We start from the raw sequence: 25,981 nt of genomic DNA on the forward strand, positions 1-25,981 counted from the left end.
AGGCAAAAGAATCGCTTGAAACCGGGAGGTGGAGGTTGCAGTGAGCTGAGATCATGCCACTGCACTCCAGCCTGGGCAATAAGAGCGAAACTCCATCTCAAAAAATAAAAAAAATAAGGGCAGCAATGTGATCAGATCTTAGTTTTTAAGAACTCACTCTAGCAGCAGTACTGAGAATTGCAAAAGTACTGAGGTGAGAGATGACCAGGGTGTTAGCAAGATGTGAATGGGAGAAATTTCTAGAAACTTAACTTCCATGTAGGGCTAATAATCACCAATATCCAGATAAGAAAACAGAAGCTAGTTAAAAAGGTTAATTAACATGCCCAACTTCATACACTTAGCATATGGCAGAGTCCATTTTCCTAATCATGACTCAACTGTACCCAGGGTACTGGGGACTATGGTTGCCACAGCTCACGATGTTTCTCACAGTTGTCATGGGTTCAGGGCCAAGGCCCAAACAGTCCTCCTCTATGGGGATCTTAGTAGTTTACCACCCAACCTGGGTCCCCTTTGACTTACCTGATGATAGTGTTGTTGAAGACCAGAGAGGCTGGAGCTGTGGAAAGCAGCAGAGTTTTACACAACTGTCAACGGAGTAGCCTCGTCGCAGAGAACAGATCCAGAATTTTCCTGGGAAACGATAACCTGGGGTCAACAGGATCTGAAAACTATAGTCCCTATTGGCCATGAATTGATAAGAAGAAAATTGGTTGGGTGAGATGGCTTACACCTGTAATCCCAGCTCTTTGGGAGGCCGAGGTGGGAAGATTGCTTGAGCTCAGGAGTTCAAGATCAGTCCAGGCAACATGGCAAGACCCCGTCTCCATTTTTAAAAATAAATAAATAAATACTGAACAAAAATTGTTTTTTTTTTTTTGAGACGGAGTCTCGCTCTGCCGCCCAGGCTGGAGTGCAGTGGCCGGATCTCAGCTCACTGCAAGCTCCGCCTCCCGGGTTCACGCCATTCTCCTGCCTCAGCCTCCCGAGTAGCTGGGACTACAGGCGCCCGCCACCTCGCCCGGCTAGTTTTTTGTATTTTTTAGTAGAGACGGGGTTTCACAGGATTAGCCAGGATGGTCTCGATCTCCTGACCTTGTGATCCGCCCGTCTCGGCCTCCCAAAGTGCTGGGATTACAGGCTTGAGCCACCGCGCCCGGCCCAAAAATTGTTTTTAAAAGAATAAAATCAATCACTTACTGAATGCTTACTGTTTGCTCAGTGCACAAACATTATTTAAGTACATGTAAGCTCCGGAGGCCATAAAAAAGGAAATCCTAATGCCCTTATTTCCCAGCTAGGGAATCTGAGGCTCCAGGGAGGGAAAGGAACTTGTCCAAAGTCATACAATGAATTACTGACAGAGACAGATGCAGAACCTGAGTATCCGTATTCACATCCAAAGCAGTTTATACAGTACCAAGATGAAATCATTTGCCAGTTATGAGGTGAGATATGATGGCTAAATTCTGCGAAAAGTTATCAGTGGACAGGGTACCTCTCTTTTATGAAAGGAGGCTGGAAGACGGAACCCCTTAAAAGTCGATTCTAGCCCTGCTCCCTCGGGAAATGCTCCCTTAGTATTTCTTTTTTATTCAAAAGCTTGATAAGCCCAGGACTAAAGGGTCTTGGCTGTGTCAGCACGACTGTAAAGTGGCTGGGAGAGGACCTACGTGCTCATTTTATGAGAAGGGCTGGGACGGCGTTCTCCGAGAAAAGGGTCACAGGAAAGAGTTAAGTCGGGCGCTGTCTGTCCCTGCGAGTCCTCCCTGAGCCTCAGCTCCCAGGTCTCACCTTCTCAAGCGCTGGGAACTCCGCTGCTTCCACGCAGCTGACGCGTCTCCCGGTTGCTGGGGAACCAAGCGCCGCGACTTGGTTGCTAACGGGAAGTCAGGAGGGAGACATCCTGGGTGAAAGTTGACAGGTCACGTGACCACATCTCCGGGTGGGGAAACACTCCTAACACCAACCAGCCGTAGAGAAAACAAACGTTTCCCCAATCAGCACTTTCTATGGGCGGGGATATTCCCAGATTCACCTCTGTTCCGTCCTGCTATTTGAGTGATTGACTCGTCTTTTGTCCAATAATAATAAGAATCCTTTAGATTGACCAATATTCTGAGGAATGAAAATGCGCAACTTCCTCTTCGGGGGCGGGCCAGGGGAGGTGCCACCACGGCTGACAGGGACTCCGGTGACCTAGCTCGCTCCTCGGCCCAATCGGACGCTGCGGGGTGGGTGGGGGCTTTGCTGACGGAGGTGTAACGGCCAATCGGAGGCGGGCTTTGTAGGTGTCCCCCAATAGAGACGCGGTAAGGGGGCGGGGCCAAGGTCCCGGCGCTCGGCGTTCCAGAGGGTGGGGAGGGGGCAAGTGTCAGTCAGGACGGGAGTCCGGCGGGTTACCGCTGAGACCTCGGTGGCAGACAGGGGGCCCGGGCCGCTGCGTGTTGTCCACCCAAGATGGAGTTCCTCCTGGGGAACCCGTTCAGCACCCCGGTGGGGCAGTGCCTCGGTAAGGCCGCGTGTGGGGCGGGAGGCTGGGCGACCGCGGCAGCTGATCCGGCTGGTGAGGACCGCGGGCCTCCTCTGGGCGCCGGTGCCACTTCACGAGCGGGCTGGGCCTCCGCCAGGCGCGGGTGCCACCCCACGAGCGGGCTGGGCATCCTGGTCGTCGGGCCTTCACTGGGCGCCGGTGCCACCTCACAGGCGGGCTGGGCCTCTGCTGGGCGCCCGTGCCACCTCACAGGCGGGCTGGGCATCCTGGTCGTCGGGCCTTCGCCGGGCGCCGGTGCAACCTCACGGGCGGACTGAGCCTCCGCCGGGTGCCGGTGCTATCCCACGGGCAGGCAGGGCATCTGTGTCCTGGGGCCTCCTCCCGGGCACTGGTGCCACCTGACAGGCGCCAGTGCCACTCTGCCAGGAGGCACCCCGAGGCCCAACTTGAACTCGGAGATGCCCCAGGCTTCCCTGCCCATCAGGACTCAGCCCTTCCTTTTGCTCCTAGAGGTGGTACCAACTGCTGGTCTGCTTCCCCAGTGCCCTTTGGGAGATGCCACTGCATGTGTCTTTATCCAGCCCAGCAAGCTCGCTGCCACTGCCCCAAGGACCTAGTTCTCCCAGACCCTTTGTGGGATGTCACCTTCTTCTCCATCTTTGTCCCTCCTCTTCGGTACCAGCAACCATCAGACTGGGCACCCTCCCAGAAATGCCCCCTGCTCCGGGACTTGCTAATTTGAGCTGCAACTCAGCTGGGCTGTAGGAGGGACTGGGATGGGAGGAGGGGCTCTTGGAGGGTGATTATCTTGGCAGGGGGATGGCATGCCTGCAGTGCCTCCCAGGAAAGAAGGGAGGCTGTGTTATTTAATGATAAGAGCCCTGGTCTGGGAATTATGGAAGCCCAGATTCTAGCAGTGGTTTTGCCAGTGACTTCGTATGACCTTGTGCCCTTTCTGATTTGAAGTTCCCCTGTCAAAGTGTTTGGAGATGAGATGTGGTAGGTCCCTTAAAGTTCTCAAGTTTTGATATTCTTTGTAGTACTCTGCACTTTGACTGCTGCTCCCTCCCCTACCTCATATTATATTTACCAAAGCTGAAATCTTTTGTTGGCAATGTAGAGAGAATGTTATTCAGGATTATCTGTTAATCCTACAGAGGGGATGTGGACACCTGGGGACACCAGAGATGGCCAGAATCCTGGATAAGGAAAGCCCAAAGTGTAGGTAAAGGAATACTGAAATGGCCACCATATGGGACTTCCTTAATAAAAAAGCAACTTGCCTTTTCACCCAAGGCAGTGGCTTATGCCACTTGATCAGTCAAGAATGCTGATGAATTTGTTTGAAAACTGGGTTCCTCCTGGTTGGTTGAAGGACTGGTAAAACATCTTTTATGAGCCAGGATCTTTGGTGTTCTTATGGGCCTGATTTTGGCAGTAGTGATTTGTTTATTTTCTCCTTTGCTTATGAAATTCTAGCTTACTTTCCAGCCTTTAGTGGGTCCTGGAAACTTATTGAGGTCTCTCCTGTTAGCTAATTAGCATTTAGGAGCCTTTCTTTACTTTCTGGCATAGTATCTTTTTTAATGCATGATGGACCCCAAAAGAGTGTTTTCCCACCTTTTTGACATTTTGTCCCTTGCTGCCCACTGGAGAGTCTCTGAATTTTCACTTCCTAACTTCTTCCTCGTGGCCTTTCTCACTCTCTTCAGGTTCCCTTGCGTGGCAGCCACACTCCAAAAACTTAATTTCCAGCCAGTTAATGGAGGGAGCCAGAAAACTTGGGGGAATTATTTTCTCTTCTGTCCCCTTTAAAATAGGAAGCTCTACACCTTTAAAATGACAAGGTCGTAGATGAGGGGTAGAAGTTAAAGGGGATTTAAAATACAAGTATGACCGGGCACGGTGGCTCATGCCTGTAATCTCAGCACTTTGGGAGGCCAAGGCAGGCGGATCATGAGGTCAGGAGATCGAGACCATTCTGGTGTAATACAGTGAAACCCTATCTCTACTAAAAAAAAAAAAAAAAAAAAAAAAATTAGCCAGGCGTGGTGGCATGCACCTGTAGTCTCAGCTACTCAGGAGGCTGAGGCAGGAGAATCGCTTGAACCCGGGAGGCAGAGGTTGCAGTGAGCTGAGATTGTGCCACTGCACTCCAGCCTGGGCAACAGAGTGAGACTCCATCTCAAAAAAGCAAACAACAACAACAAAAAAAAACCAAAAACAAATATAAGGGATGTAGGGATATATAGCAAGTGGAAAGAGCGTGTTATTTCTGTTAGGAAGACCTGAGTTGAATTTTGACCTGGCCCATTTCTTGGCTGTGTGACCCCAGAAGATTGTGTTGCCTTTCTTTTTTTTTTTTTTTTTTTTTGAGACGGAGTCTTGCTCTGTCGCCCAGGCTGGAGTGCAGTGCAGTGGCCGGATCTCAGCTCACTGCAAGCTCCGCCTCCTGAGTTTACGCCATTCTCCTGCCTCAGCCTCCCGAATAGCTGGGACTACAGGTGCCAGCCACCTCGCCCGGCTAGTTTTTTGTATTTTTTTAGTAGAGACGGGGTTTCACTCTGTTAGCCAGGATGGTCTCGATCTCTTGACCTCGTGATCCGCCTGTCTCGGCCTCCCAAAGTGCTGGGATTACAGGCTTGAGCCACCGCGCCTGGCCTGTGTTGCCTTTCTGAGGTTTAGTTTGTCAGTCTTCTGAGAGAGAGAGAGAGAGAGAGAGAGAGAGAGAGAAAGATTCATATTCACAGAGTGATGTAGTTTAAATGAGATAATGTATGAAAACACTTAGCATAGTATCTGGAACATAGTAGAAGCTCAGTAAATTGAAACTGTCACTGTTAATAACAGGATACTTAAGTTAGGGTTGAATTTTCTATCCGGAGAGGGTGTGTGAAACAGCTGGCCCTTCTGTGACCTGTGAAGGAAAATACCCTACCAGGCCCCAGGGTTCACCATTGCTCATAAGATGCTTGACTGTAAAGATGATGATGGCTCCCCATTGCCAGGTAGCCAATAGGTCATTTCAGTTCAGGTAAACGATTAATGGACAGAATGAGGTTCTAATGTATATTCTGTACTGTTGTGACAAAGTGTCTTTCGTGATATTTACTGTTGTTGATATTCTTTTAAAAGAACGTGCGAGGGTCGGGGGTTGGTGGGAGGGAGGGGGCATACAGAAATAAAATAACAACTACAAAGCTAATGATTAAAAACAGCAGCTGTAGGCTGGTTGTGGTGGCTCATGCCTGTAATCCCAGCACTTTGAGAGGCCAAGGTGGTGGATCACTCGCGGTCAGGAGTTTCAGACCAGCCTGGCCAATATGGTGAAACCCTGTCTCCACTAGTAATATAAAAATGAGCCGGGCATGGTGGTAGGTGCCTGTAATCCTAGCTATTCAGGAGGCTGAGGCAGGAGAATCGCTTGAACCTGGGAGGCAGAGGTTGCAATGAGCCAAGATTGCGCCACTGCGCTCCAGCCTGGGTGACAGAGTGAGACTCTGTCTCCAAAAGAAAAAAAAAAAAAAAGAGCTGGTCCGTCTCTGATCACTGTCCTCAATGGATTTATGGTTTCAGGAGAGAAGGCGGAGATGCGTGAAACTATGAGTGGAGTAGACTGTAAGTGCCGAAGGAGTCAGAAAGAATTCAGAAGAGTCTGGGGTGACAGCGACTGGCTTCTTTGAATCTCAGGGCTGTTCATAAAGGATGGGTAGGAACTCCGCATGCAGAAAACAAGATCACTGGGCCTAGGGACAGCTGAATGAGGCAGGGAGTGGGGCACGGGCACGTCTGTGAGCCCCAGTCTGAATGGAGCAGAGGTGGCTTTGGGGAGTGGTGGCAAGTAGGGTTTGGCTACAGGATGAAGTCCTGCTCTGGATGGATGGCATCAAAGACTACATTCTTTTTTTTTTTTTTTTTTGACACTGAGTCTCGTTCTGTCTCCCAGGCTGGAGTGCACTGGCGTGATCTTGGCTCACTGTAAGCTCTGCCTTCCGGGTTCTGGCGATTCTCCTCCCTCAGCTTCCCGAGTAGCTGGGACTACAGGCGCCCACTACCACACCCGGCTAATTTTTTTGTATTTTTAGTAGAGATGGGGTTTCACCGTGTTAGCCAGGATGGTCTCGATCTCTTGACCCGTGATTCGCCCACCTTGGCCTCCCAAAGTGCTGGATTACAGGCATGAACCACCACGCCCGGCCTTTTTTTTGTTTTTTATTTTTTTGAGATGGAGTTTTACTGTGTCACCCAGGCTGGAGAGCAGTGGCATGATCTGGGCTCACTGCAACCTCCACCCCCCAGGTTCAAGCGATTCTCCTGTCTCAGCCTCCCAAGTAGCTGGGATTACCGCCTCACCAGGTGGTTTTGTATTTTTAGTAGAGATGGGGTTTCGCTACCTTGGCCAGGCTGGTCTTGAACTCCTGACCTCGTGATCCACCTGCCTCAGCCTCCCAAAGTGCTAGGGTTATAGGAGTGAGCCACTGCGCCTGGCCCAAATACTACATTCCTTAACTGACTTCAACTTTTAGTCTCTTTGGACCTAATTTTCCCTGCCTATAAAAAAATACTTCTCAACAGCTGCATGGGGATTACACCTAAATGATTTTGTCTGTTCACTTCAGTAGGCAGTTATGAGTGCCTGTGGGGGGCCAGGCCTGCGCCAGGCTTTGGGGATACAAATATTAACAAGCTGCTTTTAGGGAGCCTTCAGTAGAGGCAACGTGCTCACAAAAGGTGTCCTGGGTCTGAGTGGTTGGTGGAGTAATTCTTACTCTGTCTTGTGCATGGGCCTCACGCGAACATTCTAACCTGGTACGATGTAGTAGAACACATAGCGTGTTCATCTCAAGCTAGCAGCTAAGACCACAGTCTGACATAGTTAACTGTGCATTTCTTGCATCCATCCTACCCTTTATTCTGGAAGGTAGTTCCTGAGTAGAAAGCATGGTTTAGAGCGAGAGTAAGCCGGAGAGGTGCAGTGGCTCACGGCTGTAATCCCAGCACTTTCCGAGGCGGGTGGATCACCTGAGGTTAGGAGTTCGAGACCAGCCTGGCTAACATGGCAAAACCCCGTCTCTACTAAAAACACAAAAATTAGCTGGGCATGGTGGCGTGTGCCTGTAATCCCAGCTACTTGGGAGGGTGAGGTGGAAGAATCCCTTGAACCCGGGACGTGGAGGTTGCAGTGAGCCGAGATAGCACCATTTGCACTCCAGCTGGGGCGACAGAGTGAGACTCTGTCCCAGAAAAGAAAAAAAAAGAGACAGCGAGACAGAGAGAGAGAGAAAGCCTAGCCATGGTGTGAGAGGCTAAGAAGTGTGGAGGAAGAAAGAGTACTTACTTGTATTTCTTAATTTTCTGTTCTGCAACAAACTTCAAAATGTTAGCTGTCTTAATCTCAGCCTTCCACAACTGCTTGGAGTTGGATGACAGCTTGGAGTTGGATGTCATACGTGGGGAATTCCCCAAGTCAGGTCCATTGTGTCTGCAGCAGTTTGCAGTTTTCCTTGTGTTGGCTAGAAAAAGTTTTCAGAAAATCCTTTTCCAAGAGTGAAGTTTAGATTCAAAGATCAGTGAGTAGTTAGTTAATTCTGATGAGAATATTGGGGGTGGTGGGCATGTATTCTCTTCATTGTTCTACTTTAATAAACAGACAAGAAGCAGATATTCTGTTGCAGTTTGTTTGTAGACTGAGTGGTTGTTGGACATAAACTACTTCATAATATCCTGTGAATGGTAGACGTTTAACCTGGCTGTTTGTGCCGAGAATAATTAGTTGTCCCTCAGATTGCTATGTGTATTAGGGTTCTCTGGAGGGACACAATTAATAGGATAGATGTATGTATTTAGTGGAGTTTATTAAGGAGTATTTTTTTTTTTTTTTTTTTTTGAGACGGAGTCTCGCTCTGTCGCCCAGGCTGGAGTGCAGTGGCCGGATCTCAGCTCACGGCAAGCTCCGCCTCCCGGGTTCACGCCATTCTCCCGCCTCAGCCTCCCGAGTAGCTGGGACCACAGGCGCCCGCCACCTCGCGCGGCTAATTTTTTGTATTTTTTTAGTAGAGACGGGGTTTCACCGTGTTAGCCAGCATGGTCTCGATCTCCTGACCTCGTGATCCGCCCGTCTCGGCCTCCCAAAGTGCTGGGATTACAGGCTTGAGCCACCGCGCCCGGCCTATTAAGGAGTATTGACTCACACTGTCACAAGATGAGGTCCCACAGTAGGCCGTCTGAAAGCTGAGAAACAAGGATGCCAGTCTGAGTCCCAAAGCTGAAACACTTGGAGTCTGATGTTCAAGGGCAGGAATTTGCAAAGCCCTTTTGCTTCAGTCATTTTATTTAGTGTTCACAACCTTGTGAGATACACAGGAAGAGAACTGGAAGGAATTTATAATTCTTAAGTACCAACTATATGCAAACTCTGTACATAGAATCTCATTTAACCCTCACAACATTTAACTATTTGTGTGTTATCATCCCTGTATCACATAAGGAAATCGAGGCTCTGAGAAGTTAAGAGACTTGTGCAAGGTCAATGCCAGGGTGAAGCCTAGAATCTAGATCCAGTGCTTATTCTGTGCTGCCATTTATGTTACTTTCAGCTCTCAGAGCTCATGATTCAGCCACAAGGGAATCACCTGGAGGGCCTGTTAAAAGTGGATCCCACAGTCAGAGTTTCTGTTTCAGTAGGTTTGGGGTGGGAACTAACATTCTACATTTCTATCAGGTTCTCTAGTGATGCTGATGCTACTGGTTCACTTCGAGAACTGTTGTTCTTGGTTTAAAGTTCTGTTTCTTTAATCTTTTCTTTATCGTTCTTCAAACATTAAATGTGGGTTTTCTTGTGGACAGGCTAAAAGAGTGATTATTTAGAATTCATTCATTTATTCATTCAGTGGCACTGTACTATCTGTGTATAGCAAGCTAAGAATTTCCCAGTGTGTAGGTATCTAAATTAAATAAGATAGAAAGTAGTTGCAAGATTGGATAGATAAATGCAGTAAGGAAATGTAGGAGGGGAGGGGTGACCTCAGCTAGTAATAATAATGGCTAAAGATTTTTGGTGTTTTTTTTTTGTTGTTGTTGTTTGTTTCCAGATGGGAGTCTTGCTCTGTTGACCAGGGTGGAGTGCAATGGCACGATCTTGGCTCACTGCAACCTCCGCCTCCTGGGTTTAAGGGATTCTCCTGCCTCAGCCTCCCAAGTTGCTGGGATTACAGGCACCCACCACCACTACCGGCTAATTTTTGTATTATTGGTAGAGATGGGGTTTCACCATGTTGACCAGGTTGGTCTTAAACTCCTGACCTCAGGTGATCCGCTCACCTTGGCCACCCAAAGTGCTGGGATTACAGGTGTGAGCCACCATGCCCGGCCCCGTTTTTGGGGTTTTTAAAACAGTTTAATGTTGTATTCCTATGTACCAAAGACTGAAGTAGGCACTTTATACATCTTGCAGTCATTCGATCCTCACAACAGTGCTGTGAGGAAGGTACTGTTGTTATCTCCATTTTCATATGGGGACATTAAGACAATGAGAAGGTATGGCACCTACCCAAGGTCACACAGCTAGCAGTGAGGAAGCTACAGTCTGAAAGCAGTGTTCTGGCTCCAGAGCTGGTATCCTGTCACGTTGTGCTGCCCTCAGCAAGAGTAAAGTGAGGAGGAACACTGTAGGAGGCAAGGAGGAACTCAGGAAAACTCTGAGGAGGTGGTGTCTGCTGAGCAGGGCTTTGATGAATGGATAGGATTTGGTTTGTGTAGAAATGGAAAAGAATGTTTGGTTTCTTGGCAGAGACAACTTGAGCAAATGCTGGATGTTAAGGGGTAGGCGGGGTGATGGGATTTATTCTATTTGCCTAGCAAAGGAGAGTGATAGGAGGTGAGACTGGGAAGGGAGGATAAGGCCTGATTGTGTGGAGGGCTTGCTTCATATGTTGGCTAAGCAGTTTGAACTTTTTTTTAGAGGTACTGGGGAGACATGAAAGACTTCTAGGGAGGGGAATAGCATGGAAGCATGAATATCATTACAGAGATAGGGAGATTTCTCCTCAGCAGTCACCAGAGGATCATTCTCTCTACCATCAAAGCCCTCTTCTGTGCAGAATTGGGGAGGGAAGGTGGGGGAAAGAGGGGGAAAGTCAGCTGTGATCAGTGCTGCTTCCTCTGAGGTCAAGGGTAGAGACACTGTCTGTGAAGCCCCCTCGGAAACAGAAAGGTGCCAAGGCAGGTTGATGGAGCACTGGGAATAAGTCTGGAGCATTTGTCCTTAATTGCCTGGACAGGTCTTAAAACCCCTGACATCAAAAGTCACGTGGGGCGTCAGCCTGCTCCTCCTCCTGCTCTGTTTATTGTATACAAGGACAGGAGCTGACACATTCCCAGGGCTTTTCTAGAGTTATGCCACTGCTTAGGAGTGAGCTATCAGAATATCTAAAATTCTCATATAATTGTATGGTGTTTTGTTTTGTTTTGTTTTGTTTTTGAGTCAGGGTCTTGCTTTGTCACCCAGGCTGGAATGCAATGACATGATTGTAGTTATAGCCTCAACCTCCTGGACTCAAGTGATCCTCCTGCTTCAGCCTCCCAAAGTGCTGTGATTATGGGTTTCAGCCACTGTGCCCAGCCTTTAATTGTGTTTTTTATAAAATGATGTATAACCAGATAGAAAATATGAAAGATATAGAAAAAATACAAAGGAGAAAAAAATCTCCACAATGTGCATCCTTAGAAATTTGTTGAGATGCTTATTTCACATAATGGAATACTTTTGTATTTCCCTCTTCATCTTCTCATGCCTTGAAGAGGCAACACTGTAGAACCACTTTTAGCATATTTCTGTATAATCTACATTTATTTATTTATTTATTTACTTGGGATATTAGGAAAGGAAAACGGTGTAAATACATTGCCCAGAGGAGCATCAGTTAAGGTTGTTGCTCTTGAGCTAGCAGGTAAATCACCCAGAAATGTTGAGCTAACCTAGTAGTCTGAAAAGATATAAATAACATTCAGACTTTTTCTGCTGACCCAGCTTGTTGTGGTTAAAAGAGGCGACTTTTAAAACCAGTCTCAGACTTGGTTACATATGTTATTGCTCCCTCCAGTCTTCTTGATTTAGGAGATTATCTGCTTTTCTCCATTCAGTCATCAAGCCTGATGCCCATCAGTCCTCACCTCTTCCTACAGGCAGCCTTCCTAGACCACCCTGTTTATGATGATGAATCTCTTCTCTGAGCTCACAGTGCTTGCTATCCATATCATTCATTTGGTTCTTCCCTTATCTATAAAAGAGAAAATATTACTTCTCCTCCAGGTTTTTGTGACGATTAAATGAGATAATGTGCTTGAAATCCCTAGCACAGTGTCGTACAGTCAGCTAATGTATTTAGACTTCTTGATTCCCTCCCTCCACTGTTACTGTTGTTATTTATCTTGTGTTATTTATCACGTGTTTATTGCCATACCTTCTGAATAAGGCTGGAGCCTCCTCTACTTTCCGGTTCCTTGTGACCTTCACAGCACATGGTAGAGTATATTCTGCATAGTTGTTCACTCCATAGGTTTATTTCTGTCACTGGTATTTAGCATCTTTCAAAGCTAACATTACTAGCCATCATTTCCTGGCCCTCACCATGTGCCAGGCACCTTGCTGAGTGCTGTGCATACTTAACTCATTAAAAATTTTTTTCTCCGCCGGGCGCGGTGGCTCAAGCCTGTAATCCCAGCACTTTGGGAGGCCGAGACGGGCGGATCACGAGGTCAGGAGATCGAGACCATCCTGGCTAACACGGTGAAACCCCGTCTCTACTAAAAAATACAAAAAACTAGCCGGGCGAGGTGGCGGGCGCCTGTAGTCCCAGCTACTCGGGAGGCTGAGGCAGGAGAATGGCATAAACCCGGGAGGCGGAGCTTGCAGTGAGTTGAGATCAGGCCACTGCACTCCAGCCTGGGTGACAGAGCGAGACTCCGTCTCAAAAAAAAAATAATAATAAAAATAAAAAAATAAATAAAAATTTTTTTCTCTGGAAACACTGTTAAGTGAGTGACATTATCTTCATCTTACAGGTGAAGAAATAGAGACTTATAGGGGTTCAGAAACTTGCCCAAGGTTTCCTGGCTCAAGTAGGCGGAGCTGTCCTCTCCAGCTGGGGGGCTCTAGCTCCAGCGTTTTTGTTTGTTAGTGTTTCCTTTTAGACATCAAGCATGGTCTGTTTCCATTTGGACAAGAAGGAGCCTAAACTGATTTCAAATGGGAATTCCAGAAAGATAGCATAGTTCTGCCAGTGGAACTCTGCTAGTTCCGCAATGTGGACTCCCATTGCTCTCTCTTTGTTCTCTTTCAGCACTTAGCACTCTTTGTTCTAGATTGGAGTCAGTCCCATCTTTGCTTCTCGATGTGACTGCTTTTGTATGAGTCCAGCAGCTGCTAAAACTCAGTTTCCCAATCTGTAAACTGTGGTGGTTAAGGGAGTACAAGAATACTTGCACCATCACACCTTACAGGGGTCAAGTGAGTATGTAAAAGCAAAATGTGTTATGTTATACATCATTTAGACTAAACGTTCCATGAGGTCACCTGTTTCTATTTATTCTTAAAAAAAAACTGTGATAAAATACATATAACAAAATTTACTTTTTTTTTTTTTGAGACGGAGTCTCACTCTGTTGCCCAGGCTGGAGTGCAGTGGTGCGATCTCGGCTCACTGCAACCTCCGCCTCCCAGATTCAAGCTATTCTCCTGCCTCAGCCTCCCGAGTATCTGGGACTACAGGTGTGCACCACCACACCCAGCTAGTTTTTTTGCAATGTTTGTAGAGATGGGGTTTCACCATGTTGGCCAGGTTGGTCTCGATCTCTTGACCTCGTGATCCACCCACCTTGGCCTCCCAAAGTGCTGGGATTATAGGCGTGAGCCATTGCACCAGGCCCAAAATTTACAATTTTAACTGGTTTTAAGTGTACATTTCAATGGCATTAAATGTATTGACATTGGGCCAGTCGTGGTGGCTCACGCCTGTAATCCTGACACTTTGGGAGGCGGAGGTGGGTGGATTGCCTGAGCTCAGGAGTCGAGACCAGCCTGTGCAACACTGGTGAAACTCTGTCTCTACTAAAATACAAAAAAATTAGCCAGGCATGGCGGTGTGCACCTGTAGTCCCAGCTACTCGGGAGGCTGAGGCAGGAGAATTGCTAGAGGTGGAAGTTGCAGTGAGCTGAGATCATGTCACTGCACTCCAGCCTGGGTGACACAGCGAGACTCTGTCCCTAAAAAAAGAAAAAAAAAAAAAAATATATATATATATATGTATATTCACATTGTTGTGCAACCATCACCACTAACCATCTCTACAACTCTTCTTGTCTTGCAAAAGTGAAACAGTATCTCCCTGTTCCCTCCTCCCGGCAGCCTCTGGCAACTACCATTTTACTTTGTCACTCTGAATTTGACTACTCTAAGAACCTCATATAAGTGGAATAATATAATGTTTATTATGAAACCTCATATAAGTGGAATCATACAGTATTTATCCTTTCGTGACTGACTTCACTTGCATAATGTCTTCAAGTTTCATCTCCGTTGAAGCATGTCAAAGTTTCCTTCCTCGTTAAGGCTGTATAATATTCCGTTGTGTGTTTATACCACATTGTGTTTATTCATTCTTCCATTGATGGTCACCTGAGTTGCTTCCACTTTTTGACTATTGTAAATAATGCTGCTATGAACATGAGTGTACAAATATCTCTTCATGTCTCTGTTTTCAATTTTTTTTTTATAGACAGGGTCTCTCTCCCTTTGTCACCCAGGCTAGAATACAGTGGCATGATCATCGCTCACTGCAGCTTCGAACTTCTGAACTCAAGCAATCCTCCCGCCTTAGCCTCCTGAGTAGCTAGGACTATAGGCATGCACCACCATGCCTAGTTAATTTAAAAAAAAAAAAAATTCTTTTTTTTGTAGAGACAGGGCCTCCCCATGTATCCCAGACTAGTCTTAACGTCCTGGACTTCTCAGACTCAGGTGATCTCCCATCTTGGCCAAAGTGTTGGGATTATAGGACGTGAACCTCTGCACTTGGTTCATTTTTTTTCTTTATAGCAGCCATCCTAATGGGTATGAATTGGTGTCTCATTGTGGTTTTGATTTGCATTTTCTTCATGATTAGTGATATTGAGCATCTTTTCATGTGCTTATTGGCCATTTGTATATCTTCTTTGGAGAAATGTCTGATCAAATCCTTTGCCTAGTTTTTAATTGGGTTTTGTTGTTGTTTGGTTTTAGGAGTTCTCTGTATATTCTGGATATTAATCTCTTATCAGATATGTGATTAACAAATATTTTCTCCCATTCTGTGGGTTGCCTTTTATATTCTGTTGGTAGTGTCCTTTAATGCACAGAAGTTTTAAGTCCAGTTTCTCTGGTTTTTTCTTTTGTTGCTTGTACCTTCTGTGTCATGCCCTTATCTTTCAGTAGAATCTAACACAATGCCTTGAAGATAAGGACAGTGCTATTAGTAGCAGTCAGACTGTCTCTCCTCACTAGGTACTGGGTTATGTAGTTTACATGCATTCTTTTCTTTAATTCTCACAACAATTCTGTAAGGCAGGTATTATCACTCTTTTTTTTTTTTTTTTTTTTTTTTTTGAGACAGGGTCTCACTGTGTCACCCAGGCCTATCAGTCATATTTTAAAACACTAGAAAACTAAGGCTTAGAAGTGAAATACCGGCTGGGCTCGATGTCTCATGCCTATAATCCTAGTGTTCTGGGCAGCCAAGATGGGAGGATCGCTTGAGCTCAGGAGTTCGAGACCAGTCTGGGCAACATGGCAAAACTCCGTCCCTACAAAAATTACAAAAATTAGCTGGGCATGGTAGTGTGTACCTGTAGTCCCAGCTACTTGGAAAGCTGAGGTGGGAGGATGGCATGAGCCCAGGAGGCAGAGGTTGCTGTGAGCTGAGTTTGTGCCACTACACTGCAGTTTGGGTGACAGAGCCAGATCCTGTCTCAAAACAAAAAAAAAGTCAAGTACCCTCCTCAAGATCTGTGTAGTATCAGTGGCAGAGCAGGGATTTCAACCCAGGTCTGTGGGCAGCAGAGCCGGTGCTCTTAACCACTAAACCAGAGAGCTTAGTATTGTCTGTGGGATTGAGTGAATGAATGCCTGAATGAAATTGGTAGCTGAAAAATCTAGTCATAGTTGTCTTAAATCCAGACCTTTGCTAGTATTGTAAATTATGTACTCCGTTTCAGTTCTCTTGTAACTCAGTGTACAAGTGTCCTCTTCATACCAGCAAGTTTTCTGAGAATTTCCTCAAAGGATATGCTTTCTTACATCCTCACTGAGGCACTTCTTAGTAATGGAAGACCTGTGTATTCTACTTTTTCTTTGGATTTGCTTTAGAACTACAGTGTTGGATGGAGGAAAAGAGGGAATTTAAACAGATGCTAAGTTGTCTAACTGACCAACTTGCTTTTAAGACATTACCAGCTGCTCTTTTAATCATTTATGAAGCATAAGCCTTGTAGTCTGGGAGGCACGTCAAAAATTCTGCTTCGGGTTTTGGTTTAAAATTGAGTGTAATAGAGAGAGACTGAGTCTTTCATCTCAGAGAATTGGGCTGTCTTTGAGAGCTGGGGACAAGAACTGGGTCCTGTAATAGGACACTGTGGAGTTTTTTTTGCTGCTTCTCAAAGGAGAAATCACACAGATTTCTGGCACGTCATTAGTCGAAATAGGAAATGAGGCCTGAGAAATGATATTGCTTGGGGTTTGAAAGCTGAATTTGCTAGTGGCTTCCAGAGAGTGAGAGTCTCCTATGCTAACTGTGGAAATTCTTAAACCAGCAATTCAAAGAATCAGAAGACTCTAGTTGGAAGGGTCTCAGTGGTATTTGGTCCAACCTTCTCATTTTTAGAGGTGTGGAAACAAGCCCAGGGAGGGTGTCTGTGATGTATGACATTTCTGACAGCAAATGTGTAGGGGTTTTTTTGGTTTTTGTTTTTGTTTTTTTCTGATATCAACTGGATGTCCTACAATTGAAATCACTTCTGACACCAACTACCTGGAGCTGGTGCGGACCCCAGAGGTTAAGGGCTCAGTCCCACAAGACTGCCCCCACTTCACATGCCAGTCACAAGTTCCTGGTTGCCATCTGTACTTGCCATGACCGGCTATCAATTGGGGATTCCCATAATGCATTCCCTGTGTTTGATCATATGCTTGAATGGCTCACAAAACTCAGGAGAACACTTTACTTATATTTTCGAGACAAAGGATACAACTCAGTAACAGCCAAATGGAAGAGATTCATTGGGCAAGGTGTGGGGAAGGGGCAGAGAACTTCTGTGCCAGCCTCCCAGCACCTTTATGTGTTCCACCTGGAAGTTCTTTGAACCCCATTGTTTAGGGGTTTTAATGGAGGTTTCATTATATGGGAATGAGTGATTAAATCTGGCCATTGGTAAATAACTCAACCTCCAGTCCCTCTTTAACTCAACCTTCAGTCCCTCTCCCCTCTCCAGAGGTAAGGTGGGATGGGGGTACTGCTAAAAGTTCCAACACTGAAATGTACCTTGGTCTTTCTGGCCAGGGAGCCCCAGCCCCTAGGAATCTCATTAGCATACAAAAGACACTTATCTCTCAGGAGATTCCAGAGGTTTTGGGTGAGGTGTGCCAAGAACCTGGACAAAGACCAAATATATATTTCTTATTGTAGGAGACTTACCAAGGTTCCACAGTGAGTCAGTTTTATGACTCTTACATGTCTTCCTACTTAGCTCACAGCCTCTTGCCAGTCATTTAGATATTTGTATATGGGCAGGGAGGGTAAGCATGGAGTAATAAGTCTGTCATTTTAATGGAGTGGAAATTTTCAACTCAGTCTCATGAAGGTAAATACATTTTACTGTTTGAAAGTTAATCTCCTGATTTAGACTGGGCTTGGTCAGGGATACTATTTAGCTCTAGATTTGATGGTTTAAATGAAATTAGTTCATAAAATCACCGATGGTCTTCTGTTTTATCTATTTTTTCTGGCACTGGTCCAGACCAGAGAAACCAATCCCAGGCTAGAACTGGGAAAGTCTGGGACTGTTCACTGCTCTACTGCTGATTTGCTGTGAGACTTTGGGTGGGACATGTCCTGTCGGTTTACTCATTTGAAGAGTTTGTTTGTTCGTTCGTTTGTTTTGAAGAACAGGATTTGAACAAGCTTTCCAAGTTCATTTCAGACCTAAAGCTTAAGGCCCAAATCAAAGTGACTTTTAGTTTTTCTTTTTCTTTTTTTTTGAGACGGAATCTTGCTCTGTCTCCCAGGCTGGAGTGCAGTGACACGATCGTGGCTCACTGCAAGCTCCGCCTCCTGGGTTCATGCCATTCTCCTGCCTCAGCCTCCCGAGTAGCTGGGACCACAGGCACCTGCCACCACTCCCGGCTAATTTTTTGTATTTTTAGTAGAGACGGGATTTCACCGTGTTGGCCAGGATGGTCTCAATCTCCTGACCTTGTGATCCAACCACCTCGGCCTCCCAAAGTGCTGGGATTACAGGCGTGAGCCACCGCAGCCGGCCTAGTTTTTCTTAAGACTTACAGCTTTCCATAGGAGACTGTACATACCCATGAATCGTGTGTGTGTGTGTGTGTGTGTAGCCTGTGATACATGTGTAAGTACATACACACATGTAAATACATGCACACAGGTAAGTATATACATATAATACATATTTTATATAAATATACTTTATACTTTATATATAATATATTTTGTGTAAATATATATATATTTTTGCCTTCTAACGATTTTCATTGAGGTAGTTTACTTGTAGTAAAATGCATACATCTTGTTAGAGTTTTGACACATACATACATGTTGTCACCTTACCCCATGAAGATACACACTGTCAACCTCACCCCAGAAAGCTCCCTGAGGTACCTTCCCAGTTAATCCTCTCCTCCAACATACTGCAGAGGGAACCACTGATCTTTTATCTGTTCTAGAAGTTCATGAGTGGAGTCATACAGTATATGCTCTTTTGTGTTGAATCCCAGTGATATTTTAAAGAGAATCATATGTATTGTTTTCTCTACCTGCCATTTTGAAAAGTTGTATAAGGGAGTGGTGGATCATGCCTATAATCCCAGCACTTTGGGAGGCTGAGGCGAGAGGATTGCTTGAACCCAGGAGTTGGAGACTGCAGTGAGCTGTGATTGTGCCACTGTACTCTAGCCTGGGTGACAGAGCAAGCCTCCATCTCTTAAAAAACAACAAAAAAGAGGCCAGGCATGGTGGCTCATGCCTGTAATCCCAGCACTTTGGGAGGCCGAGGCGGGAAGATCACAAGGTCAGGAGATCAAGACCATCCTGGCCAATATGATGAAACTCCGTTTCTACTAAAAATACAAAAAATTTAGCTGGGCATGGTGGTGCGTGCCTGTTATCCCGGCTACTTGGGAGGCTGAGGCAAGAGAATCGCTTGAATCCAGAAGGCAGAGGTTGCGGTGAGCAGAGATCTTGCCACTGCACTCCAACCTGATGACAGAGCAAGACTCCGTCTCAAAAAAAAAAAAGGAAGATTATGTAGTCTGGGGTCCTGCCGTTCCCACTAGCTGCTGTGGTTTGAGAAGTGAGGGCCCTCTGCCAGTGGCTACCATATTGTCTGCTGAATATGATGGAAGAGGTGGAGAGAACAGCTTGATTTCCAGATTCTAGGTTGAGTTTGTTTCTATAATTGTTGGTGTCACAGTCTTCTCACTTGTCAGCTGGGCAAATCAGATCCATCAGCAGATGAGAGACTAACTCTGACACCCGAAAATGTCACTTGTGATGGCACATTTCTGACAAGGTGCCCATGAAATGCAATCATTTCAATTTCATAAATGCTTTTTGAACGTAAAGACATTGCTCTAGGGTGAGCAACAGCAAAAGAAAGGGAGGTCAGGAAGGGGCTGAGCAAATGGATGGAGGAGCCACACTGTGCCATGGAGGTTCTGGGACCTCTCTTGGCCTTAGAGCGTAGTATCTGTGTGAGAGTTTTTTTTGTTTTTTTGGTTTTTTTCCATAATGTCTTTAGCATGTGTTTGCTCTTCTCAGTTTTCTCCTCCTCTAACTTAGTCCAGCCCTTGGTCATGCCTGGACCATTGCTTGAGGCCGTGAGTTAGACCAGTTCGGTACCACCCAGCTGGTCTTCTTCTTCCTATTCTCCCTCCCTTTCTACACTCTGGAACCTCCCAAAACTTTGGACAACTCCACCAGAAAATTTCTGGAACTCCCCATCTCCTTTAGAATGATTTATAAACAGGGCCGGGCGCAGTGGCTCACACTTGTAATCCCAGCACTTTGGGAGGCTGAGGTGGGTGGATCACCTGAGGTGAGTAGTTCGAGACCAGCCTGGCCAACATGGTGAAACCCCGTCTCTACTAAAAATACAAAAATTAGCGGGACGTGATGGTAGGCGCCTGTAATCCCAGCTACTGGAGAGACTGAGACAGGAGACTCCCTTGAACCCAGGAGGTGGAAGTTGCAGTGAACCGAGATCGCACCATTGCACTCTAGACTAGGCGACAAGAGCGAAACTCCATCGCAAAAAAAAAGAAAAAGAATGATTTATAAATGTAGCCTGGTGTTCAAGGCCTTCACTGACTGGGCTTCTTCCCGTCTTTTCTCTTACCAAGGTTTCTACTCACTTTGCTGTTCCCACTCCCTCCTCTTCTGTGCTCAGCATGGCCTTTGGCCTTCCAAGGCATCCCTTCTTGCTCATGGTTTAGACCCATATATCCTTTGAAACCTAACCTAGATCTTCCCACTGCCACAAAGCTGGCCCAGAAGCCTCTGAACTGCAGTGGCACTTATAACTTATATGTGTTTAATAATTATCTGACTATTTAAATGCACTATGTTGAGTCAGGTGGGATTTTGAATTCAAAGATGAACAATGCCTGCCCTGTCCTATGCCTGACCTGAGAGCAGCTAACTGTACAGGGTACAAGGGAAGGCATCCTTCTGTGACTTGGAAGAAGAGACAAGGCAATGAATATGCATAGAGCACCTGCTTGTGCAGGGGACTGTGCTGCGTTCTTTCTAGATTTTATCTCATTTAACCCTCTTGACTTTGTGAGCTGGCATTTTTACCTGTGTTGTGACTTTCTAAGAATCACACAACCAACAGGATTGAAGCCCAGTGAGGCCCACAACACACCCTGTGTGCTCCCCCGACCCATGTGTCTTCATGTGTGTTGGGCTGGCGGGGGCAGGTCAGTGAGGTCAGCTGTGGGCTGTTTCCACACCCCATCCATGTGCATGCTGCGGGGCACAGGTTTCCTCCTGGGTTAGGAACCAGCTGATGCTTAAGGCTCTGCTCCCATGGTGGTCCCTGTTTGGGATCTGCTTCTTAAACAGTTGGTGACGCCTTTTGCAGAGACAGTGATTCTCTGTCCTCCTGAGGTGAGGAAAGTGATCCGGGGCACTCCTGCTTGTCTTTAGCACTTTCCAGGAATACTGCAGCAACCAAACTGCTGCTTCCTGATTAATTCATGCTCAAGGGCAAGAATGACTCTCTGCAGTCTTTTGTTTTTGTTGTGGTAAAATACACATAAGATAAAATTTACCTTTATTTATTTATTTATTTATTTATTTATATTTTTTTGAGACAGAGTCTCGCTCTCTTGCCCAGGCTGGAGTGCAGTGACAAGATCTTGGCTCACTGCAACCTCTGCCTCCCCAGTTCAAGCAGTTCTCCTGCCTCAGCCTCCTGAGTAGCTGGAATTACAGATGCGACCACCACGCCTGGCTAATTTTTGTATTTTTTTTTTTTTTTGTAGAGACAGGGTTTCACCATGTAGGCCAGGCTGGTCTCAAACTCCTGGCCTCAAGTGATCTGCCCACCTCAGCCTCCCAAAGTGCTGGGATGACAGATGTGAGCCACCATGCCCAGCCTCATCTTAACCATTTTTAAATGTGCTGTTCAGTGGCAGTAAGTACGTTCATGCTATTGTGCAACTATCACCACTGTTCATCCTCAGGACTTTTTTTTAATCTTCCCTAACTGGCACTCCAAACCCATTAAACATGAATGCCCCATTCCCCACTACTCCCAGCCCCTGGCAACCACCATTCTACTCTGTCTCTATGCTTCGACTCTCTAGGAACCCCATGTAAGTGGGATCATACGATATTTGTCTTTTTGTGACTGGCTTATTTCACTCAGCATGATGTCCTCAAGGTTTATCCACACTGAAGCATGTGTGGGAATCTCCTTCCTTTTGAAAGCTGAATCATGTTCCATTGTATAGATAGACCACATTTTATTTATCTCTTCATCCACTGAGGGACACTTGGGTTGTTTCCACTTTTTGCCTATTATGAATAATACTGCTATGAACATGGGAATACATATAACTGTTCAAGCCCCTGTGTTTGATTATTTTTCTTTCCCTTTCTTTCTTTCCCTTCCTTCCTTCCTTCCTTCTTTCCTTCCTTTCCTTTCTTCCTTTCCTTTTCCTTTTCTCCTTCCTTCCTCCCTTCCTTCTTTCTTTCCTTCCTTCCCTTTCTTCCTTTTCCTTGTCTCCTTCCTTCCTTCTTTCCTTCCTTTCCTTTTGCTTTTCTCCTTCCTTCCTTTCTTCCTTCCTTCCTTCCTTTCTTCCTTCCTTCCCTCCCTCCTGCCTTCCTTCCCTCCCTCCCTCCTTCCTTCCTTCCTTTCTTTCTTTCTTTCTCTTTCTTTCTTTCTTTCCTTTCTTTCTCTTTCTTTCTTTCTCTTTCTTTCTTTTTCTTTTCTTTTCTTCCTTTTTTCCTTCCTTTCCTTTCTTTCTTTTCTTTCCTTCCTTCCCTTCCTTCCTTCCTTCTTTCCTTCTTTCTTTCCTTCTTTCTTTCTTTCTTTCTTTCTTTCTTTCTTTCTTTCTTTCTCTCTCTCTCTCTCTCTCTTTCTCTCTCTCTTTCTTTCTTCCTTTCTCTCTCTCCCTCTCTTTTCTTTTCTTTTCTTTCTTTCCTCAGTCTTGCTCTATCACCTAGACTGGAATACAGTGGTACAGTCACAGCTCACTGCAGCTTTGACCTTCCAGGCTCAGAGAATCCTCTCACCTCAACCTCCTGAGTAGCTAGGACTAAGACCACAGGTGCATGCCACCACACCCGGCTAATTTTTTTATTTTTAATATTTATTTATTTATTTATTTATTTTTAGACACAAGGTCTTATTATGTTGCCCACTCTGGTTTCAAACTCTTGGGTTCAAGAAATCCTCCCTCCTCAGCCTCCCGAAGTGCTGGGATTACAGGCATGAGCCACTGTACCCAGTCTCTGTTTTCAATTCTTTTGGGTGTGTACCCAGAATTGGGATTGCTGGATGATACGATAATTCGATGTTTAACTTTTTGAGAAGCTGCCATACTGTTCTTCACAGCAGCTGCATCTTTCTCTATCCCCACCAGCGTTGCATAGGTTTCCAATTTCTCCACACTTTTGCCAACATTTGTTATTTTCTATTTTTTTAATGGTAGCCATTCTAACAGGTGTGAGGTGGTTGCATAATTTTTTTGGGGGGGAATGTTATGAAGCACCCACAACCTTAACTCTTAAGTAGCTTCCCCACCACCACAATAGGCTATGATGGGACTTCTGGGAGGCCATGCCCAACAGACTGGTCTCCACCCCTTCATCAGCCTTCCTTCTGTCCCTTGGTGGAGCTCTGGGGCAGATACTATTAATTTAACTCAAGGATGTATCTTTGGAGGAAGATAGTTATGTGTTGTTCTTCAGCATTTCATATTGCTAGATAGTGCTGTATGGTTGTTGTTATACAAAATTGCTCCGGGCACGGTGGTTCACGCCTGTAATCCTAGCACTTTAGGAGGCCGAGGCGGGTGGATCACCTGAGGTCGGGAGTTCAAGACCAGCCTGACCAACATGGAGAAACCCCGTCTCTACTTAAAATACAAAATTAGCCAGGCATGGTGGTGCATGCCTGTAATCCCAGCTACTCGGGAGGCTGAGGCAGGAGAATCGCTTGAACCGAGGAGGCGGAGGTTGTGGTGAGCCGAGATCACACCATTGCACTCCAGCCTGGGCAAAAAGAGCGAAACTACGTCTCAAAAAAAAAAAAAAAAAAAAAATTGCATTGTTGGTTATATGTAATTATGCATTTTTTTAAAAAGGCAAAATTACTTTATTGGGAGGGATGGTGGCCACCTAGCCTAAGGGTTTAGAGGCAATAATGTAACAAAAGGATTTGAGCAATCATGGATGTCCTCCAGGAGGAGATGCTTTCTGTCTTGAAGCAGTTCACTGCCCTGGGTACACAGGCAGGTTGCAGTATGAAGGGGGCAGGGTGAGGAACAGTCCTCCAAGGCCCTAAGTGCCTGCCCTGCTTGGTGCTGGGAATGTGTGAGTCATAGTCACCATGCTCAGGGAGTTTACACTGAGAGGGAGACCCATACGTAAACACACGTTTCAAGGCCCAAGGTGAGTCCTGTGGTGGAAGTGGGGATAAGGCTCTGTGGAAGGCTCAGAGGAGAGGTGCATAGTCTCCCCAGGGTGGTGGTGAGAGAAGGAAGTTTCCTGAGAGGCGCTGCCTGGACTTCATTTTGAAGGATGAGTAGGACCTGACCAGAGAGAGAGAACAAAAAGGGAGCTGGAAGAAGGAAAAGATGAACTTCAACTTGTCGTTGAACTTTATGAACTAGATGTTCTGGTTTGAAACAATGTCCTGAAGGGTCTTCAGTTTCAAAACTTGATAGACTTAGAGGGAAGGGTATGAAATAGTACCTGCCCCAGAGCTCCACCAAGGGACAGAAGGAAGGCTGATGAAGGGGTGGGGACCAGTCTGTTGGGCATGGTGTCCCAGAAGCCCCATCGCAGCCCTATTGTGGTGGTGGGCAGGCTGCTTTTGAGTATATGTACAGACCTTTTCAACCTTCCTGTCCTGTCAGGGCAGCAGAGGAGAAAGTGTGCCTCAGGTGGCTAAGGGGCCTTCCTGCAGCACGGCCAGCATTCCATGTTACTTCTTACTCCAGTGTTCCTCTACCCCAGAGGCTGCCTTCTCTTTGGTCTTTTGTGCCTACTGGGCATCCTAAAGCTGTTTGCCCTTTAGTGAATGGGACTGACACAGAGACCCATTTTTGTTTTAAAAAATTATAAAATATAGGCCAGGTATGGTGGCTCACACCTGTAATCCCAGCAGTTGGGGAGCTGAGGCTGGAGAATCTCCTGAGCCCAGGAATTTGAGACCAGCCTGGGCAACACAGTAGGACCTTGTTGCTACAAAAAATATTTAAAAACTTAGCCAGTCGTGGCAGCACGCACCTGTCATCCCAGCTCCTCGGGAGGCTGAGGTAGGAGGATTGCTTGAGCCTGGGAAGGTCGAGGCTGCAGTGAGCTAAGATCACAACACTGCATTCCAGCCTGGGAACAGAGGGAGATCCCATCTCAAAAAAAAAAAAAAAAAAAATTAGAAAATAAAGAAGCACTTATTGTATAATAAGCTCTTAATTTCTCAGCCCAACTAGGCTCCCCAGAGGTAATGCCTGGTAGCTGCTTAGTGTGTGACCCTTGTTCCATGAAGTTTCTTTTGTATAAAGGGGATCCTACTGTAGGCTTCATTTTACAGCTCGCTTTTGCCGTGTCATTGTACATTTTGGAGACCTTTCCATGGCAGCATATTTAGATCTATCTCATTGTGCAAAGCATTCCACAGAATGGATGTACAGTTTGTATAGCCGTCCTCCTCCTGGTGGGCAGTGGCTTTCTTGTACTTATAAATAATACTGGAACAGCATATCTTTGTGTACTTCTACATTTGTATAGTTTAGATTCCTAGGGACAAAAAGCTCGTGTCAGACTATAAGAGCTTTGGAAATTTTGATGGAGATTGCCAAATTGCCCTCTAAATGAGCCCCTCACCAACAGAGCCTGAGTGACACTTTGCCCTGCACTCTCATCAGTATTAGGTGTCTTTTAATTTCTACACATCTGAGGAGGGGAAAAGGCATTTGGTTGTTGGTCCACATTGTCTAATGGAAAACTACCCCTAAGACGTGTGGATGAAAGTTGCCTTCGGCTAACTTCCTTCCTAAGCAGCATGTCCCCATGGAAATGCAGAGGTAGAGAATGCCTGCTGGTAGAGCTGCCGAGACTCGCTCCTCCTGCATCCTTGGCCTCCCCTTGCCCTGTAAAAAGGCCATGCAGGACCTTTATGTTTCTTTTTTTTTTTTTTTTTTTTTTTGAGATGGAGTCTCGCTCTGTCGCCCGGGCTGGAGTGCAGTGGCCCGATCTCAGCTCACTGCAAGCTCCGCCTCCTGGGTTCATGCCATTCTCCGGCCTCAGCCTCCCGAGTAGCTGGGACTACAGGCGCCCGCCACCACGCCCGGCTAGGTTTTTGCATTTTTTTTTAGTAGAGACGGGGTTTCACCGTGTTAGCCAGGATGGTCTCGATCTCCTGACCTCGTGATCCGCCCGTCTCGGCCTCCCAAAGTGCTGGGATTACAGGCTTGAGCCACC

At 46.1% G+C, this 25,981-nt stretch overlaps 1 protein-coding gene across 9 annotated transcripts in view; it reads left to right on the forward strand.

The window, feature by feature from the left end:
* Positions 1-2,306: 2,306 nt before the first annotated feature.
* The window catches only part of TOM1L2 (target of myb1 like 2 membrane trafficking protein), a 132,144-nt gene continuing 108,469 nt past the window's right edge, over positions 2,307-25,981 (forward strand). For all 9 annotated transcript variants that reach the window (XM_025361685.1, XM_025361686.1, XM_025361687.1 and 6 more), the window contains exon 1: positions 2,307-2,515. In XM_025361685.1, the coding sequence (XP_025217470.1) occupies positions 2,464-2,515 (52 nt within the window). In that variant the 5' untranslated portion in view covers positions 2,307-2,463. The remainder of the gene's footprint in view (positions 2,516-25,981) is intronic.

The sequence above is a fragment of the Theropithecus gelada genome, chromosome 16 (assembly GCF_003255815.1).
Source record: "Theropithecus gelada isolate Dixy chromosome 16, Tgel_1.0, whole genome shotgun sequence".
In the NCBI taxonomy this organism is placed as follows: domain Eukaryota; kingdom Metazoa; phylum Chordata; class Mammalia; order Primates; family Cercopithecidae; genus Theropithecus; species Theropithecus gelada.